Source organism: Adiantum capillus-veneris, chromosome 22 (assembly GCF_014529385.1).
Source record: "Adiantum capillus-veneris isolate H3 chromosome 22, ASM1452938v2, whole genome shotgun sequence".
Classification (NCBI taxonomy): Eukaryota; Viridiplantae; Streptophyta; class Polypodiopsida; order Polypodiales; family Pteridaceae; genus Adiantum; species Adiantum capillus-veneris.
Window position 1 is genome coordinate 76,782,770 of NC_140952.1, and position 20,642 is coordinate 76,803,411.

The following is a 20,642-nucleotide window of genomic DNA, read 5'->3' on the forward strand; positions in this document are numbered from 1 at the left end:
CCATACTCCATCCGGAATCGCCTCATAGGTTGAAACGGCAATTGGACTGCAGGGTACTTGAACCACCTCCTACATTCACAGCAGAGCATCTTTACCGGCTTGCTCCCATCTGCAACCTAACTTTGGCACTGTTTTCAGCATTGTTCGGTCACCTAAATGGTGCAGCCTCTCCACGTTGCAGGTCTTTTCTCTCTGCAGCGATATGTGGCGGTCTATGTGCTTGCAAGGTATTTTTGGAAGGCCAATCATAAGCTCGAGGACCTTTTCCATAACAGCAGCTTTAGCTGTTTTAAGGGAAGGCGCTCTTAGGCTCAGAGGTCGCACACTGTCTTGGCTCAGTCGGGTCGTCCTCGTCACTAAATGACACCTCCCCAGGGAGGTGGGATCAATGGCCCACAGTAGGCGTCGCGAGGCGGGTGCAATCCAGACCGTCCGATCGACATTTAAACTAGGTGTGAACTAAGCGTGAACTCGGAGATATGTGCACCACACCAAATTTGGTGTGAACTCGGTGTGAACTCGACATGAACACGGTGTGAACTAGGGAGGGCCTACACACCACACCAAATTTGGTGTGAACTTAATGCGAACTCGGTGTGAACTAGGTGTAAACATGTCCGCGACGCCGTGATCTATAAACTTATCCCACACAAACCTTTCAACGAGCGCGCGTTAGCCTAGTGGTTAGAGTCAATCCCATGGGGGAGAGGGTAGTGGGTTCAAGTCCTGGATCCGAAAAGTGGGAATCTTTTGCATTCCGTAGGCAATCCAACGGTCATGATCAACCGGTGATCCGGAGCCATTGATCCCACCTCCAAATGGAGGTGTCAATTAGTGACGAGGGTCGCAAGCCGCCGTTTCTCTCTCCCTCTTTTGGAACGTAGCCTTCATCTCTCAGTTTGCACCACTTGTAAAGGGCACTCCCCTCCCCCGTGTTCGGGAAAAATGTGTCTCAGCTTAATATCGTGTCGTTTCCAATTTCAAAAATTTCGGTTGAGGGCAAGGGGAAAAGGATAAATTCGGCTCCAAACAGAGAAAAATAGTGTAAAACCCCTAATTTTCTAAAATTTTCTCTTGGAAAAATCGAGAAAAAGAATTTTGTATGTTTGAAAAAATGATTCTTCCCAAACACTGCCTCCCCCATATTAGTTAAGTAAATACAAGACAAAAAGTTTTGGGCATTTCCCCATGGAGGAAACTTAGAAAGGGCCCTTTTCCCTTGTTTTCCACATAGTGTTCAACATCATGAGCTTCTACAGAGGAGGAACCATGTACCTAGCTAGGTGCGGTTTGGGGTAGGGGACTGCCAGCCCTCCCGGGGGGAGCTCTTTTTCTTTTCAAATTCCGCACTCAAAATATACACCCATGTCATGTGGCTAAAATCACCCATCGTGTCCTCTTCCCAACAATTTTCTTGGCTTTCCATTATGGAACTATTCAATGAAACATTTATATTGCATCCCTCAAAATGTACACCCATGTCATGTGGCTAAAATCACCCATCGTGTCCTCTTGCCAACAACTTTCTTGCCTTTCCATTATGGAATTATTCAATGAAACATTCATATTGCATCCCTTGATCTGACTAACTGACGCTAAGTTTTTTACACTCGGGGCCATGTATGTGCTTGTACATACATATACATGTACATGTATATACATTTGATCTTTTACACTTGGGGCCATGTATGTGCATGTACATATACATGTACATGCATGCCCACATATATGCTTTGAGTAGTTGTCGAAAGGGACTGTTGATGGCTATCACAACAAGTTTTAGACATTTTCTCACCCACAAAAAAATGGTGTAAATATCAACATTCATACATATGCCCATGAAAATGAATTTTTATACCTACTCTCAATGTGAATCTTACATTTGTAACTGGTGCTAATTTTTGTCAATCCCATTTTTTACATTGGAATTTTTTCATGTACCTAATTCACACAACTAACTACAAGTATTTTCTCTATGTCAAAAATTTTCATGTAAAAATATTATAAGTAAAAATACACAATACAAAAATATACTTTCTCATACACTTCATTTTTCACACCTTAGCACACCCGAGATATCCGGGTTGCAATAAGCGATTTCTGAAGTGATAATCACTCATTTCATATATTATTTGATCTCAATTACTTACTGCCTAAAGGCATGAAGAAGAACTTATGTAATATTCTATATGTTGGCAATTTACACCATCGCTTGTTGGTAGACTCCAGGCTACTCTATTTGTTGAAAGGCATTCTATGCCATCTTGTCCATGTATAAACTCTCCCACAAAGAAGAGTTGTATGTTTCTTTTATGCTCATGTGAGAGGAGCAACTTAATACTACACGCTCCTTTGACTTGGCACTAAAGAGCTAAGTTCACATCAGGATCTAGATTCACAATGATATTATCATGTAATACATATACATTTTTGTGTAAAAGGACCTTCCAGTAGAAGATTGTCCTCACCCCAATAGTCTCTCAAGCTAGATAACTGCCACTCTTCTAGTACTGTAGTTTTTTTCTTCAAGGGACTCTCAACAATTCCCTTCTTGTCAATTGCATGTAGACAAGGACATGGAGAAAGTATGTGTGCACTCTCAAAAATATCCACAACTCTCTTTTTTGAAGTTGAGAGTACTAAGCATATTGTGTGCTAGTTTTCACAATTTAAAGATTGCTTGGAATGATATGTGGAGAGTAAATGGACCATTTGTAGAAATTCAATCTATAATATTATATATATATATATATATTTATTTATTTATTTATTTATTTATTTATTTATCAAGAATTATTCTCAATATGTAGCCGATCATGAAGATAGTATGTTTCTTATGTTAACAAAACCTAGATGAATTTTTGTTATCCTCATATTATTTTACAACTAATTTGTATGTTATGGAGCCACAAGAGACAATAAGAAGTGATCTACAATCAAGTTTTCTAGAAATTTAAATAAATAGACTCATAATTCCATATGAATTTAATTGACAAGTACACAAATTTTCTATTGTATAATCAAAAAATGTACAAAAGAATTTTAGCTTTCACTAAAATGTGATCAACATGCTTGCCAATTGTAAGGTTTCCAATCTAAAAAGGGAAAGAATTGTAATAAACTATGGAATAATCTAAATTCAAATTTGTTAGAAAGTACCATCAATAATTTCCATTGGTGAGAAGATCGACACAGTACTGGGGACTAGAAGATGGGCTGGTCCCCCCCCCCGTAATAGTATCTTTACTGAGGAGAAGTCTATACAAGCACTTGAACCGAACGTATTACCACGTTCGTTCTAGAATAAGACTTGATGGTTCCCGGAAGCCTCAGCTTCCGATTCCTAGGGCAAAACCCTATTCCAAGGAACTTCCGTTCCTTATTCCAATTCCTCGAGAATCAAGGTTCTCGCCTCTGGATCTCACCTTCCAGACTCAGGGCATGGCATCCCTGCAACTCTTTTCCAACTCTCTTTCCAGAGTCCTCTTCCCGTAGAACAACTCTGCTTTCCCGGACACAAAGTCCTTACTTGGGAATCCCAACTTCCGGATCACAACTTGAGAGACTACCTCTCTCCAATCCGTGGATCTACTTCCCAAACTCGGGTACGAAACCCCTGGGCTGATCTAGCTCTAGTTCCTCAAAGCGCTTTTCTCCTACAGAGGCTCATACCTTCCTCTGCTCCTACTCCCTCACTAAGAGGAAGTACACCTGCAAACAAATACTCAGAGTTCATAACATGAAAATCGTTACCTTCATAGTCTCGACTCTCGAAATGCAACTCCGTTCTCGAAAAGCAATTCCCCGAAAGAGATCTCTCCATAGAAAATCCTCTCTTCCAATCCTACACACAAAAGAGGTGTGTTCTCGGGTTCCTTCTCGTAAATCAGCCCCGTCTACGACGTTTATGGACTGAAAACAGAGAAAAAAAAGCAACTTGTCGCGATGGAAACACGCTTCGTAGGCACTTCTTCGCGAGGGAACTCGCGCACTGGGTCTTGGCGACATCTGGTACACTTGGGGTAGCCATGGGCATCATCGGCAACGTCTTCTTTACGGCTGAAATCTGCAGCAGCATCTCCTCCTTGCAAAGATTGGTCCTCCCCTGTGAGTGAGGACATGTGATGCTTTTATAGCTCCTAGCCACGTGCACGAATAGCTGCTCGTGTAGAGATCGCGGCCCGTTTTTTTTTTTTTTTTTCAAAAATTCTTTTTTTCATTTTTTTGTCCGTTATTCTGCCATAAAAAGAGAGAGAGAAAACGCTGGCTGATCTGTTGCCTTATTTATCAGATGGCTGCCCACTTATTAAGTGGACAGTCGATCACCTTTAAAAATGGTCTGAATCTGTCCAAAAACTCAATAAAACCTTATAAGTTAAAAACAATGCTTTCATAGCACTTCCCAGGCGTCCTTGGATGCAATCACATGCACAGTTACAATGCAGACATAAACTTCCTCGCAAGAAAGCATCTGCTTTCCCGAAAGGCAATCCCGCTTTCTCAAAAAGCATCTGTTTTTTCTCAAAGTTTCCTGTGAACCCATCTTCATTCAAGTGCTTGCTTTTTCTTTGTGCACAATTCTAACACAGTTCGGAATTTCCTCCCGACTATGGATATTCCCTTTCCGATGCACCCGTCACCCACCTTGTGACGCATCAGGAATATCCATCACCTAGTCCTTTCCTACCGAACTTACAATACAATATTCTCCTTCACGATGCTCTATGTCACCCATCCTATGACGCATCAGAGATGTCCGTTCCCGGATGGTCGGATACTTCTTTCCGATGCTCCCTGTCACCCATCCGATGTGACGCATCAGAAGTACCCGTTCCTGGTGGCCTTACAGATATTCCCGTTCTCAGTGCTCCCGTCATTACTTTGAATGACGCACTAGGAATACTCTGTACTCGGATGTCTCCAGTGAGAAAAGCCCTCTCACTTAAAATTCCAATAATTCATTTAGAATTATTTTTCCTTGGTGTTCCAAGCGAGAAAACCCTCTCACTTATAAATCCAATAATTCATTTAGAATTATTTTTCTGTAAGATAAAGCCAATTTAGCAACATCCCTCTCACTTATAAACAGTTGTCCTCAACTGTAGAGGTCCAACTGAACTGCCGGGGAGAAACCGGAAAGATTCCAAATCTTGCTCAATGGTGAGTTGAGCTAGTCCTTTCTCAAAAGAGAATTTAAAAATTTAATTAAACAAAAACTCAATAATTCAATACTTACCTTACCGGTTCATGTCTTTCCTCTAGGACCTCGAGGATATCCTTCACCTTTCATTAAAGTTACGAGCCATGTAAGAACTCATCATTCGCATCTTTCCAACAGATTGGAAGTTTCCTTATCCGAGAATTTGTTAACTCAATTCCACCTTCTCAATTCCGAGAAGAATAAACCTCCTAGAAATCAATCTAGGTCTATGTCCTTGCGCATAACCTTGCGCTATTAGTCCTGAGGATATTAAACCTCTTGTGTCCTCCCGCATAGGGCATGTCGAGAGCATTAAGCTCATGTGAATCTTCCTATGGCAGAACAAGTGTGTCATCTTACCAAAGTAAGTTCTTATTCCAGGCCTTTGCTTTGGGTAGGCCAATTGTTCTGATCCAAAGTTTCCTTATCTAAGACTCTGTTAACTTGATTCTATCTTCGAGAAGAATAATCTTCCTAGAAATCAATCTAGGTATTTGTCCTTGCGCATAATCCTACGATGTTATCCCAGAGGGTATTAAACCTCTTGTGTCCTCCCACATAGGGAATGCCCAAGTCATAGAGCATTAAGCTCGATGTCTTTCTTTCACAAACAAAGTTTGCGATCACCTTAGAGAAGGTTCTTGTTCCAGGCCGTCGCTCAACGTAGGCGGACGGTTCTAATCCGAAGATTCTTTGTGCACAGTGGCAGTTCCTTCCAATCTTTTCCTCCTGCGAGTTATTACCACCAACAGTGTTTTCCCGACGCCCATTAGCGTCTCTTCCTTACAAAATCATAAAAAATGATTCACCTTACGAGCATCAATGACGACTTGAAAAATCTCAGGCAGATAGGATTCTAGCCATAATAGCATTTTCTGAACGTACGTTCAAACCTAGTTCACAATAGAGCGAACCCTCTTCGATTCTCAGGGATGTTCTCCCATATGTAATTCTTACCATTTTGAAACGGTTGGCGAATATAAGTTGGCGAATTATATTCTTACGAACAGAATAGTTCGAATTTATTCCAGCAGCGTGTAAATGCTACTTGACCTGCTCATGGAGAAACATATACCGCAACCAAAAGTTGCTACTGTAATGGTAAAAGCACATAGCGTACTCAATGATCAACGACCATCAGAAAACCTCTTCTCCGGAGAGAAACTCAAATTCCTTCTACCGAACACATCTCAAATAGAGATTCTCGTGTCGGAGTATCCTTGCGCACAAAAAGGCGCTCAAGAGAGTATAACAAACTCTCGCCCAGTTCCTTGGTATAGGTCTGCATCTTTGTGTGTTATCCATGTACTCAAAAGTGTACATAATACTTAAGCTGTGTTAAAAGTTTTGGTGAACCTGGGAAATTGCCTTCACTTCGTAAGATCCTTAGAGCGAAGACGCTCAACCTGACTATCCCTTGGCTCAATCTTAGAGCAAAACCCGCTCATCAAATAAACTAGGATTTCAATCCTTGGAGTCCTCGAGCACAGGCCGTAGCCGTCACTTGTTCCTTCCCTCGTAAAGAGAGTGTTCATTCACTTGTGCGAAAAGCACTACCGTGTCTTCCCTGACCGGGTAGGGGGTGTGGGCTTAAAGAGTATTCAAGCTTAATGAAAGCTTTTCTTTGCTTGGAAAGCTCAGAATGGTTCCTTCATAATTTTCCTACCCGCAGTAGCAAGTAATCTGTTCGAAAATTACTGGATACCAGATCAATAGTTGACCTTCCGGCTAGTTAAGCAAACCAATTCATCTCAGAAAACAATGTTTGAGTTTGATCCTGCTCTCATAAACACTCGAGAGTGGTAGTCCCGGTTAGACATAACCATATCTTGTGCAAAAGTGTAAACAAGCACAATGCACTTTATGATTTCCTTGTAACTTTGATTGAAAACCTGCCCTCTCACTTAAAGTTCGAGGGTCTTCTATTCAAGAACTCAGGAGTTAGATTGAATTCCCTTACTCCAAACTTTCTGTGTTCAATGATTCCCATCCCACTACGGGGATTGGATTCTTTGTACACTAAGGTGTACTCTTTCAGCTTTTATTGTTGACTCTACCATCTGCTGCAAAGTATTTTGCAGATGCGTCTACAAAATTCGGGCAAATGTCCTTTGTTGAATTTCTTCATCTTTCCTTCCTTAGAGAGGGTCAAGAGTGGAGCTACCTTGGCAAGAGTGAGCCACTACTTGCTTGGACTCGCTCGTGTTTCTATTGGGCAAAACAATCCCAATCTTCTTGAATGCCTTCCTCAAAGCGTAGAGGGAAAAAAAAAAATTTGTCGGAAAATTCAGCCTTGGACTGTTGTTGTAAGTTCCTTGCAGAGCTTTGGTATACCACCAAGTACTTGCAATCCCCCTTGAGGTGTTTGGTCACATGCCTCACCTTCGACGCTTTTCAGAAATTGCCGCTTGTAAAGGCAACTTCAAACTTGTCGAATCAAAGCAGTAGCTTTCGGGACATCTTCTCTTTCGTCAAAAGTATCAAACTTGACTGGAAGTGTTCCTAGGTCTAGAGACCTTCTTCATATCCTTCCCGGAATGACGGGATTTCATGGCTATAGTTCTGGATTGATGTTCATGGATATTTTCTGGATTTTGAAGAATCTCGAGCCTTCCGCTCCTTGGATTCTCTACGTTCTTGAGCATCATGCTCTTGTCGCCTTCTCAGAGAATCCCAAGTCTTGTGTCGACTTCTTGTAGAGAGAAATTTTTTTTTTTCCAACTCTGCTAGCTTTTCCTTGCAGGACTTAGGGTTCCGCCTGCTTACTTCTCTCTTGGCTTGTCATGGCTTCTTCCCGTATCTTCCCAGAGTCGTCCTCCTTTACAGAGAAAGAGAGGAGACCATGCTCTGATACCACTGTCACAAACGGGAGCGCATAACAATATAAAATACTTTCGGATAAATAGGATTTATCACTTATTACTGAAGCCAGAGGATATAGAGAGAAATAAATAGAGAGAGAGATAGAGAGTGAGAAGATCGACACAGTACTGGGGACCAGAAGATGGGCTGGTCCCCCCCCGTAATAGTATCTTTATTACTGAGGAGAAGTCTATACAAGCACTTGAACCGAACGTATTACCACGTTCGTTCTAGAATAAGACTTGATGGTTCCCGGAAGCCTCAGCTTCCGATTCCTAGGGAAAAACCCTATTCCAAGGAACTTCCGTTTCTTATTCCAATTCCTTGAGAATCAAAGTTCTCGCCTCTGGATCTCACCTTCCAAACTCGAGGCATGGCATCCCTGCAACTCTTTTCCAACTCTCTTTCCAGAGTCCTCTTCCCGCAGAACAACTCTGCTTTCCCGGACACAAAGTCCTTACTTGGGAATCCCAACGTCCGGATCACAACTTGAGAGACTACGTCTCTCCGATCCGTGGATCTACTTCCCAAACTCGGGTACGAAACCCCTGGGCTGATCTGGCTCTAGTTCCTCAGAGCGCTTTTCTCCTACAGAGGCTCATACCTTCCTCTGCTCCTACTCCCTCACTAAGAGGAAGTACACCGGCAAACAAATACTCAGAGTTCATAACATGAAAATCATTACCTTCAAAGTCTCGACGCTCGAAGCGTAACTCCGTTCTCGAAAAGCAATTCCCCGGAAGAGATCTCTCCATAGAAAATCCTCTCTTCCAATCCTACACACAAAAGAGGTGTGTTCTCGGTCCTTCTCTTAAAATCATCCCCGTCTACGACGTTTATGGGCTGAAAACAGAGAAAAAAAGAAACTTGTCGCGATGGAAACACGCTTCGTAGGCACTTCTTCGCGAGGGAACTCGCGCACTGGGTCTTGGCGACATCTGGTACACTTGGGGCAGCCATGGGCATCACCGGCAACGTCTTCTTTACGGCTGAAATCTACAGCAGCATCTCGTCCTTGCAAAGATTGGTCCTCCCCTCTGAGTGAGGACATGTGATGCTTTTATAGCTCCTAGCCACGGACACGAATAGCTGCTCGCGTAGAGATCGCGGCCCGTTTTTTTTATATTATTATTTAATTTTAAAAAAAAGAATTCCGCTGTTCTGCCATAAGAAGAGAGAGAGAAAACGCTGGCTGATCTGTTGCCTTATTTATCAGATGGCTGCCCACGTATTAAGTGGGCGGTCGATCACCTTTAAAAATGGTCTGAATCTGTCCAAAAACTCAATTAAACCTTATAAGTTAAAAATAATGCTTTCACAGCACTTCCCATGCATCCCCGGATGCAATCACATGCAGAGTTGCAATGCAGACATAAACTTCCTCGCGAGAAAGCATCTGCTTTCTCGAAAGGCAATCCTGCTTTCTCAAAAAGCATTTGTTTTTCCTCAAAGTTTCCTTTGAACCCATCTTCATTCAAGTGCTTGCTTTTTCCTTGTGCACAATTCTAACGCAGGTCGGAATTTCCTCCCGACTATGGATATTCCCTTTCCGATGCACCCGTCACCCACCTTGTGACGCATCAGGAATATCCATCACCTAGTCCTTTCCTACCGAACTTACGGTACAATCTCCTTCACGATGCTCTATGTCACCCATCCTATGACGCATCAGAGATGTCCGTTCCCGGATGGTCGGATACTTCTTTCCGATGCTCCCTGTCACCCATCCGATGTGACGCATCAGAAGTACCCGTTCCTGGTGGCCTTACAAATATTCCCGTTCTCAGTGCTCCCGTCATTACTTTGAATGACGCACTAGGAATACTCTGTACTCGGATGTCTCCAGTGAGAAAAGCCCTCTCACTTAAAATTCCAATAATTCATTTAGAATTATTTTTCCTTGGTGTTCCAAGCAAGAAAACCCTCACTTATAAATCCAATAATTCATTTAGAATTATTTTTCTGTAAGATAAAGCCAAATTAGGAACATAACCTCATTGCAGATTCGATCAATCACGAAGAACTGATCTTGGCTTTCGAGTCGAGGTCCAAAGAACCCCCTCAGAAAGAACCGATCTTGGCTCTCGAGCCTAGGTCCAAAGAACCCCCACAAGAAGTACTATGTGTTCGCATGATTAGTCAGCACGCATTGTTCGAGTGTTTCATTCATGATCGTTTCCTGTATGTTAGTCAACGTCTTTGTGTGATCCCTTTTCCTAGGCATGACATATTGTACGTTGAGCACGTTTCGCTCATGAATGAGCACGGATGTATGCGGATTATTCATGAAAAGCTGAAAAGTATGTATTCAAGGAAGTCACATTTCATGTCTCTTCCTTGGCACAACACAGTTTTAGAAAGAGCACATGAAAGTGTGAGCACCAAGCATGGGCTTTTCCGTTGTGAATTGCCACAGTTGATTGATTTAGATCAGCAAGACAAGATTCGATCTCATTGTTTGCATGTGTGTGGTGAACGGTTTGGCACTTCATCTATTTGTTCATCTACATTGCATGCACAGTCTTTTAAGAAGATTAGATTTTTTCCAGTCACTTTACGTGGAATAGGTATGTTTATGTTTTTGTGTTGGAAGTGTTTTCATGAATTTTCAGCCTTGGAGATTCTTGAAGAAAATGGACCTACGTCCATAGACAAAGTTGAAGCATTGAAGGAGCTACAAAAGACTTTGTGTCGCTTTCGGCGCGGCCCAAAGAAGCAAGCGTTGTAGACCTTTATGAAGTTCAAGTAAAGCACGACCTACATATCGGAGTGGGCCAGCGAAGAGTTTCTTCGAGGATTCCGGATGCTATTGACGATCTCCATCGACGCCATACAGTTCGGTACCAGTACCTCACTTTGAAAAGGAGGGGATGTTACGTGACACATCCAACCCTATGTGTCCGTGGACAAGCTACAGCATGACAAGGGTACACATCCAACCCTATGTGTCCGTGGACAAGCTACAGCATCACAAGGGTTCAGTTCAGTCAAGTCAGTCTAGAATAGGAAGTGATCTGGCACTTTTGTGAGTCTGTTCGCAGACCGTGCATGACCTGTCACGTAGATTAGATGCATATCTTTCGGTTTCACATAGCATGATCATCAGCATTCCTACCAGAATTTATTAGAATCTATTAGGGGAATTTTCCAATGCATTAAATCTATTTTTCCTATTTTTGACATTTTTCACTTATTTATTAAGTGACTTTTGTTGGAAAGTAGGTAGGGCAATTTTGCTAAGTCTGTATATCAACAAACCTAGCGCTAGCACTTTCTGGAAAAAGAGGCAGCAGGAACTTCGCGTTCAACAGGCACCTTCTGAACAAGACCCCCCTCCGGCAGGAAACCCTTGCGTTTTCAGCCACAGACCCAAGATCAGCCCAACGTTTTTCATCAAGAGCAACCTGGCGACAGCTAGACCAAGCAAGACACCTAGCGTTTTTCATCAGCACAGCAAGACACTTGGCATTTTTGCAGATTGACCCCAGATCAGCCTAGCGTTTTTGGGAGCAACATATCCACCTAGCATTTTGCAGTTCCTCCGCGGCAGATCAATAGAGAGGACCATCGTTTTCAATTTTCAGCAGTCAGACCCCACAGTACGACCCCCAAACCTCGTAGATCTCACCTTCCCGCAACAAATCCTCGCCGCACGGTCAGATTCCGCGCAGTTTGCAGATTCAGCCTGGAAAACGCAGATTTCAGCATCTGCGTTTTCAGCATGTCGTCGTCGCACAGTCACCATCGACATCGTCCCCGACATAGAGTCAGAATTTAGTAGATAAAGATTTGCAGATTTCAGCCCTTCGCATTTTCAGATTTCAGCCCTCTCGTCGCGCAGTCGCCATCCACATTGTCCCCGACATAGAGTCAGAATTCAGTAGATAAAGATTTGCAGATTTCAGCCCTTAGCATTTTCAGATTTCAGCCCGTCTCGTCGTCGTCCTCATCATCGGCAAGTCCAAGCATTGTAGAGATTTGTGCAATCATAAGTAGACCGCTTTCGCCATAGAGAGTGGGGCCTTCGGAGGAGGGTTTGACAACATTCTGGTGTTGTATTCTCTTCTCTCTCTATCTCTCAGTCTCAGCACCTTCGTTCACAGTGTTCACCACTTTGTTTGTGTCTATTGCACTCTCTCACTAAAGGAACGGAAGGCTCTCCCTTCCCTAAGTAAAAGGAACCTTGAGCACCGTTCAGAGCACTCATCTTGAGCAAAGTTCAAACATTCATTCTGCTGCACCTTACATGTCTCTTGAAATGCATTGATTGTGAAATGATAAGGGAAAAGGAGCTCTCGGAATTTTTCAGCGGATGCAAAGCGAGGATGGTTCTCCAGATGCAATCACATACGCTCTGGGCTGTTTTCAGCTGATGCAAAGCGAGGGTGTCTCTTCAGATGACGTGCGGTTAAATTTCGAGCGCTAGTGCTCTACGTGGCACTAGCAGTGGCCGTTGATTTAAAAATGTTGAGCTTTTTGATGGCAATGGTTGCTGCCACATAGGTAGCAGCGCTCAAAATTTATCATCGCCCCTTCAGATGCATGTTGTCTCATGGAAAAGGAGCTCTTGGCATTTTTAAGCGGATGCGAGGTGAGGATGTCTCTCCAAATGCAATCACATACGCTTTGGGTTGTTTTCATCTGATGCAAAGCAAGGGTGTCTCTTCAGATTCATGTTGTCTCATGGAGTGCATTGATTGCAGGATATGTCCAATATGGGTTGTTGAAAGACGTCGTGCTTGGCACTGCCTTGGCTGACATGTATGCCAAATATGGTGCACTCCGTAAAATGCAAAAATTACTTGAGAAGATTCCTGTCCGGGATGTCGTCTCCTCTTGAAATGCAATGATTGTGGGATGGGAGGGCCAGGTAGTTATGGGCGTTATTCAACGGATGTGAAGCGAGGATGTCTCTCCAGATGAAACCACATATGATCTCAGCTGTTTTCAGCTGACGTGAAGCGAGGGTGTCTCTCCAGATGCATGTTGTCTCATGGAGTGCATTGATCATAGGATATGTCCAACAGGGTCAAGGTCAGGGCCAGGAAGAGAGAGAGCTATTTCCAACGGATGCAGAGAGAGGGCATCTCTCCAACTACAATCACATACACTTGCACCTTGACAACATGTGGCATTACACTAGCATGTCGCCGGTTACGCAAGGAGTGCATTGATTGCAGGATATGTATAAATGTGGCATTTTTTAGCGGATGCAGAGGGAGGGTGTCTCTCCATATGCAACCACATATGCTCTGGGCTGTTACTAGCTGATGCAAAGCGAGGGTGTCTCCCCAGATGCATGTTGTCTCATGGAGTGCATTGATTGTTGGTACGTCCAAAAGGGGTTGTTGAAAGAAAACGTCGTGCTGGTCGACATGTATGCCAAATGTGGTGCACTTCATAAAGCGCAAAAAGTACTTGAGGAGCTTCCTCTCCAGGATGTCATCTCCTCAAATGATTTGTGGGATGGGTAGGGTTAAGGAGCTCTGGGCGTTTTTCAGCGGATGCGAAGCAAGGGTGTCTCTCCAAATGCAATCACATATGCTCTGGGTTGTTTTCAGCTGATGTGAAGGGAGGGCATCTCTCGAGGTGCATGTTGTCTCATGAAGTACATTGATTGCAGGATATGTCCAATAGGGTCAAGGGTCAGGAAGAAAAAGAGTTGTTTTCAGCAGATGCAAAGAGATGTCATCTTTCCAAATGCAATCACGTACACTTGCACCTTGAAGGCATGCGACATTACACAAGCGTGCCGTCGGGCTACACAAGGAGTGCATGTAGGATATGTCCAAATGTGGCTTTTTGCAGCAGCGGATGCGAAGCAAGGGTGTCTCTCCAGATGCAATCTCATATGCTTTGGGTTGTTTTCAGTCGATGCAAAGCCAGGGTGTCTCTCAGATGCATGCTGTTTCATGGAGTGCATTGATTGCAGGATATGTCCAATAGGGGTTGTTGAAAGAAACCATCGTGCTTGGCACTGCCTTGGTCGACATGTATGCCAAATGTGGTACACTTCATAAAGCACAGTAAGTGCTTGAGGAGCTTCCTATCCAGGATGTCGTCTCTTGAAATGCATTGATTGCGAAAAGGGTAGGCCCAAGGACACAAAGCGAGGGTGTCTCTCCATATGCATGTTGTCTCATGGAGTGCATTGATTGCAGGATATGTCCAACAGGTCAGAGTCAGGAAGAGAGAGAGCTGTTTTCAGCAGATGGAGAGAGAGGGCATCTCTCCAGATGCAATCATGTACACTTGCAACTTGAAGGCATGTGGAATCACACAAGATGTTGATATGGGCAAAGAAATTCACAATGGTATTGGTAGCCATGGGTTTTTGAAAGAAAATGTCGTGCTTGGCACTGCCTTGGTCGACATGTATGCCAAACGTGGTGCACTTTGTAAAGCACAAAAAGTGCTCGAGGAGCTTCCTGTTCGGGATGTTGTCTCTTGGAATGCACTGATTGTACGATATGCCCAACTTGGGTAGGGCCAAGGAGCTCTGGGTGTTTTTTTAGCGGATGCGAAGCGAGGTGTCTCTCTAGATGCAATCACATATGCTGTGGACTATTTTCAACTGATGCAAAGCGAGGGTGTCTCTCCATATGCATGTTGTCTCATGGCGCACATTGATTGCAGGATATGTCTAGTAGGGTCAGGGTCACAAAGAGAGAGGTCTTTTTAGTAGATGAAAATGCAATCGGCAAATGTAATCACGCAAAAGAATTCTCGATTTGATTGTTAGTCAGGTGTTGTTGAAAGAAAATGTTGTGCTTGCCACTTCCTTGGTCGACACGTATGTCAAATGTGGTGCATTTCATTGAGCACAAAAAGTGCTTGACGAGCTTCCTGTGCGGGATGTTAGCTCTTGGAATGCATTGATTGCGGGATATGCCCTCTTGGGCAGCGCCAAGAAGCTGTGGGCTTTTTTTGATGGATGCGAAGCAAGGGTCTCTCTCTAGATGCAAACATGTACGCTTGCATCTTGAAGGCAAGGGTCAGGGTCACGAAGCTTTGGGCTGTTTTTAGTAGATGCAGAGAGAGGGGATCTCTCCAAATGTGATCACATACAACAGACGCTCGCAGTGGGTGGTGGATTGTATGGCCCCTTGAAGTGCTTGAGGAGTTTCCTGTGCGGGATGTCCTCTCTTGGAATGCAATGATTGCGGGGATATACGCAACTTGGGGAGGGCCATGAAGCTCTGGGTTGTTTTTGGCAAATGCGAAGCGAGGGTCTCTCTTCAGATGCAATCACATACGCTTGCATCTTGAAGGCAAGGGCCTAATGCAATCATGTACAGTTGCACCTGCTGATATGGGCAAAAGAATTCATGATGATATTGTTAATCAGGGATTGTTGAAAGAAAACGTCTTGCTTGGCATTGCCTTGGTCAACATGTACGCCAAATGTGGTAACTTTATAAAGCACAGAAAGTGCTTGAGGAGCTTCTGGTGTGGGATGGTGTCTTTTGGAATGCAAGATGGAATCACACACGCTTGCATCTTGAAGGCAAGAGCCAAATGCAATCATGTACACTTGCACTTGCTGATATGGGCAAAAGAATTCATGGAGATGTAGGCCTTATGTAGATAGTGATGGCATGTCTAAGCACAGGCGAAGGCCTTACCATTGTATCGGTCGTAAGAGAGGGCGATGCACTTCTCAGAGCGCAACAGGTCCTCGACAAGTTTTCGGTCTGCAATGTTGTCTCATGGAGTGCATTGATTGCAGGATGGACAATCTGTATGTCAAGTGTGGTGCACTTCTTAAAGCGCAACAAGTCCTCGACAAGGTTCCTATCTGCATTTTTTTCTCATGGAGTGCACTGATTGCAGGATATGTCCAACGGAGCCAGGCTCCACAAATATAGTGCACTTTCATAAAGCACAAAAAGTGCTTGAGAATCTTCCTATCTGGGATGTTGTCTCTTGGAATGCACTGGATGTCGTCTTTTGGAATGCACTAATTGTGGGATATGCCGAAATTGGCCAGGAAGCTCTGGGCCGTTTTCAGCGCATGCAAAGCGAGGGTGTCTCTCTAGATGCAATCAGTAGAGCAGCGCCAAGAAAGCAGAGCAAATTAGAGCGGAATAGAACTTTGTATATTAAAATGGGCTACAAATAAAATAGATAGATTGGGAGAAAGGACGCGATCATTGCCTATGGGCAAGAGAGGAAGGCATCAAGCACATCTCTCTCTCTCTCTCTCTCTCTCTCTCTCTCTCTCTCTCTCTCTCTCTCTCTCTCTCTAAATGTAGGGCTTATGTCGATAGTGTTGGCATGCCTAAGCACCGCTAGAGTTTTACCGTTGTACTGATGGTAAGAGCGAGCGAGACCCACCGTAGGCGGGTCGCGCGAGCTAGTATTCAAGAATGGGGATTGAGTCTTATCCCTCATGAGAGGAAAAGGAGTTTTTCCAACATTTACTAAGCCTCTTGTCCATGAGCTTTTGCTTTTGCCTGCTTTTGTAAATTGTCAAGATAATTTATGTCTTTAATTTCATGTTTATGCACAAAATTTCCCATCAAAACAATCAAACCATAGAGGTGTGAGGTAGAATCTTGCAAATTCACAATTTTGAGGTGATCATTGTGACATGACAACCTATGAAATGTTGTGTTATGTCTTCACTTTATGAACATCCAGGAAACTTAACATTTTGGAGTAAACATGGAGTGACACTATTAAACAGAAGCTGAAATTGAAAGGTCTTCACATCACTTGCATGAGCTAGCTATCTAATTTCCATCATATAGAGATTGTTGTTACAAAATAGTCTCAATATTGTCCCAAACAATACAGCATTTTGAGTGTGTGTGTGTGTGTGTGTGTGTGTATGTGTGTAACTAATAGGGGGTGTGTGATATAGATCCACACAAGAAGTTTTTGACATTTTCCCACTATAATTCCCGCATTGCTGATTACGACAACATCATGAGCTTTTGCAAGCGAGGTGTATCATACCTAGCTAGGTCGGTGTGGTGGAGGGGGCCCGGCAGCCTAGGTATGCGGAGCCTCATCTGCAGAAGCTCATGATGTTGAACAAACTTTTTGTAATAGATTATGAGCTCCTTTTATTAATAGTAATGAGAGAAATGAACCCTCAGCTTTTTTTTATTAATAGTGGCTGTCATCATGATTAACCACAATGGAAGCCATCCTCTCTATTGCAACAAGTTGTCTGATAGCCAGTTCTGTTTTACACCCCAAAAAAAGAACACCTGCATTTGTTAGCATAGATCTTTTGAATTACCTCCCAGATATACTGAATGAAGATGTGGCTCCACCAATGTTGCTGTTCTTTTCTAAAAGAGGGGCAGTATCTGAGCTAGAAGACCTTAGTAGCAGCCCTTGCACAGTCTCACCAATGCGTGTTATTGAGAAGGAAGAAGGGCTTTTGAGCACAAAAAAAAGGCCTTGGTGCAGGCTAGAAAGTTGAAGGTCATCCACAGGTATATGACCCTGCAGCATTTGCACCACATGTTCCATGGACGGTCGCAATGCCGGGTTTTCTAGCACGCACAGAAAAGCCGTGTTAATCATCCTTCTCAACTTTACCATGTCCTCTTCTGATTTTATTGCAGTATTAGTTAACTTAATAAGATCTCCCTGCTGAGCTAGCCAGAAAGCCCACTCTGGATAATACACCTGCTCAATGGACTCAACAGTGTGATCCAAATTCTTTCGTCCACTGATAATTTCCATCAACAGCATTCCAAAGCTGTAAACATCACACTTCTCATCAATAACACCCTCCTTCATCCACTCCGGAGCCAAATATCCCGGAGTTCCTCTCATAGTTGTCATCACATGTGTTTCATTCCTATTTACCAGCCTTGAGAGACCAAAATCTGCCACTTTGGCATTAAAGCTTTCATCAAGGAGGATATTCTGTGGCTTGATGTCTAGATGAATGACCTTTTCTCGGCATTCATCATGTAAGTAGGCAAGTCCCCGAGCCGTGCCCAATGCTATCTTGCACCTGACATCCCAAGTCAGCTGTGATCTTTTGTATTGTGCCTCCGCAAACAACCATTGGTCAAGGGATCTATTCTCCATGAACTCATATACAAGTAGCCGATGACCTTTTTGTGCGCAAAAGCCGAGCAAGCCGAGCAGATTGTTGTGGTGTATTCCTCCCATGATTGCTACCTCTGCTTTGAATTCTTTATTCCCCTGCATTACGCTCTCAAGCTTTTTGACAGCCACCTTGGTGCCATTCTGAAGCAGCCCTGCATACACTGGCCCAAAGCCCCCTCTCCCTAGCTGCCTTTCAAAACCACTGGTTATCTGTTCTAATTCATTGTAAGTATACCTGCTAGGTAATCCGGCGATAGCATCCAATAAAGTATCCTCCTCATCATCATCATCATCATCTGCAGATTTGAGCTGTTTATACCAACAATATACAAATAGGAGCACAAGGATAACTACTACAGAGACAACACTTGCCACAATGACAGTCATCTTGGATGCCCTGCCTTGATCTTGACGAATTGCGTTCACTTTCAAATAGGCAAAGAAGTCACTTTGATTGAGACCACCATGAAGGCTTCTAACTGCATCTACATGGTGGCACGCTAGCTTACCTTGATGCCAAAATGCTGCCAAGCAAGAGCAGTTTTGAGAGCACTTGTCCACACATGTTTCTTCTGTGGAGATGTTAATTGGTGGCGTGTACTCGTTGGCAACATTCTCCATTCCATTAAGCGGCAGCATAATCGGATATGTCTGCGACGAACCATTGCAGTCCAGCTTATTTGTGAGGCTACAGTCTTGGGAAAAAAATGAACTATTTGAAGGACATGTACAATCTGATGCTCCAGTGCAAATCCCATAAGGCCCACAATAATCAGGAAGCAGGCATGAATCATAATTGAAGACGTCGAAATCACTGGATATTGATGATCCCTGGATAGTATGAGCATGCAGCCTTCCATCATACTCGATACGAAAGAAAAGCAGATGGCCACTGGCAGGGGTTCCATTTTCCTCAAAGGGAAGGATGGTAAGATCAGGTTGAAGGGAGCAGAATGGTAGCCAGTATGAGGCATTATCAAGAGGATACCCAGAATCCCTCAATTCAAGGGCACCTGGTCTCAAGAAAGCTTGAAGAGGGCTGGCCTCACATGTGTGTTTGATAGAGAAAGAATCATTGATGCCATAGATGTTCCATATGAAATAAGGTTGAGGGTTAGGGAGGTTGGAGTAAAGGGTGATGCCACTTGGCTCCATAACAAGAGTATAGTCACCAGAGGAAGGGTCTGTCAAGGTTTTCCAGCTGGTGAGATTGTGTCCAGGACGCAAGAACTGTCCCACGGTAAGGGTGTCAGTAGGATGATCCGCGCTTTGCCACTTGATATCACCGCCAGAGCTTTGCAAAACCAAGCTGACAGGGTTCTGGCTGATATCCATTGTGCTGACTCCTTGATTGGCAGTGTTGGAGGACCAGATGGGGGTTTTGGGGTTATCGCCCAGGAGGACAAGGTTACCATCAAGGAGGAGATGGACCGAGATGGAGTTGCTGGACTTGATGGGGTGGTTGTGGTTCGCGGTCCACACAATTATGCCCCCGTTGACAAAATGGGCCTCATACAAATAGATGGAGAGGGTGAAGGAGAAGTCACTCATTGATAAGGGGGATGATGATGTTTTTGAAGCTAGAAGGCATAGACATACAGAGCTTGTTATGGAGGAGCCCTCTGTTGTGATGTTTTCCCCTCTAAGGATAAGGAAGCCATAGGAGCCAGGGTAATACTTGAATTGAAGTGCAGATTCTTCAAGAAAGCTACTGACATTGTTAGTGAAATTAGAGTGAGAAAGAGTGTAAGCAGTGTTTAGCTGCCATGTCTCACTCTGTCCAGCTGATGCTTTTGCACATAAGAAGAAGAAGGAGGGGGCACCACAGATGAGCAATCTGAAGATGATGAGAAAAGAGGGGTTTGCCATAGTTGCACAGATCAGCAAAAGCATTAATAAAACATGGTGCCCAGTATTCAAGAAGGGAAGTGCCTACCAGTTAGAAGGGAGTGTAAACTAGAGGTGCCCAATATTCAGGAAGGGAAGTGCCTGCCAATTAGAAAGGAGTGTAATAATTAGTAAGAAGAGAGAAGAAATTGAGAAAAATCTTGAGACACACACACATACACACATCCACAGTATAAATCAAGAATTAATCTAGATAGTATCTTATTTAATGAGGATATTAATTGTAAATTAGAATACCTTGTATACAGTAATCCTCTTGAATCTTGATTGGCCTGCAACTTCACAGATCAGCAAAAGCATTAAAACATGGTGCCCAATATTGAAGAAGGGAAGTGCCAGCCAATTAGAAAGGAGTCCCTTCAGTCTCTCATATTATCATATTAGAGTGCTGTGGCGCTTCCATCTCATGAAAATAGCAACACTATTTTCTAAAATAAAAGAAAAGTGTATAGATATGAAAACGTGTGTGTGTGTGTGAAACGATAAAGTAGGTGTTTGAATGGTGAGTGCCAATGTCAACGAAATACAGGACGTGAATATTCAAACTATTCAAATGAAGCTTGCCACATAGGTCAAGGAAGCTTCCCACATAGGT

The 20,642-nt window shown here is 43.5% G+C and overlaps 1 protein-coding gene across 2 annotated transcripts; it reads right to left on the reverse strand.

The window, feature by feature from the left end:
* Positions 1–16,753: 16,753 nt before the first annotated feature.
* Positions 16,754–20,437, reverse strand: LOC147429620 (G-type lectin S-receptor-like serine/threonine-protein kinase SD2-5). Of its 2 annotated transcripts, XM_086495884.1 has the most exons (3): positions 20,285–20,437; positions 18,649–20,128; positions 16,754–18,435 (listed from the first exon to the last, which is right to left on the reverse strand). In XM_086495884.1, the coding sequence occupies exons 2-3, from the start codon at positions 20,030–20,032 to the stop codon at positions 17,309–17,311; spliced, it is 2,511 nt and encodes an 836-aa protein (XP_086352010.1). In that variant the 5' UTR covers positions 20,033–20,128; positions 20,285–20,437; the 3' UTR covers positions 16,754–17,308. The 2 variants fall into 2 exon arrangements, with proteins under 2 accessions (XP_086352010.1, XP_086352009.1); XM_086495883.1 differs by having other exon boundaries at positions 16,755–20,128.
* Positions 20,438–20,642: the final 205 nt, after the last annotated feature.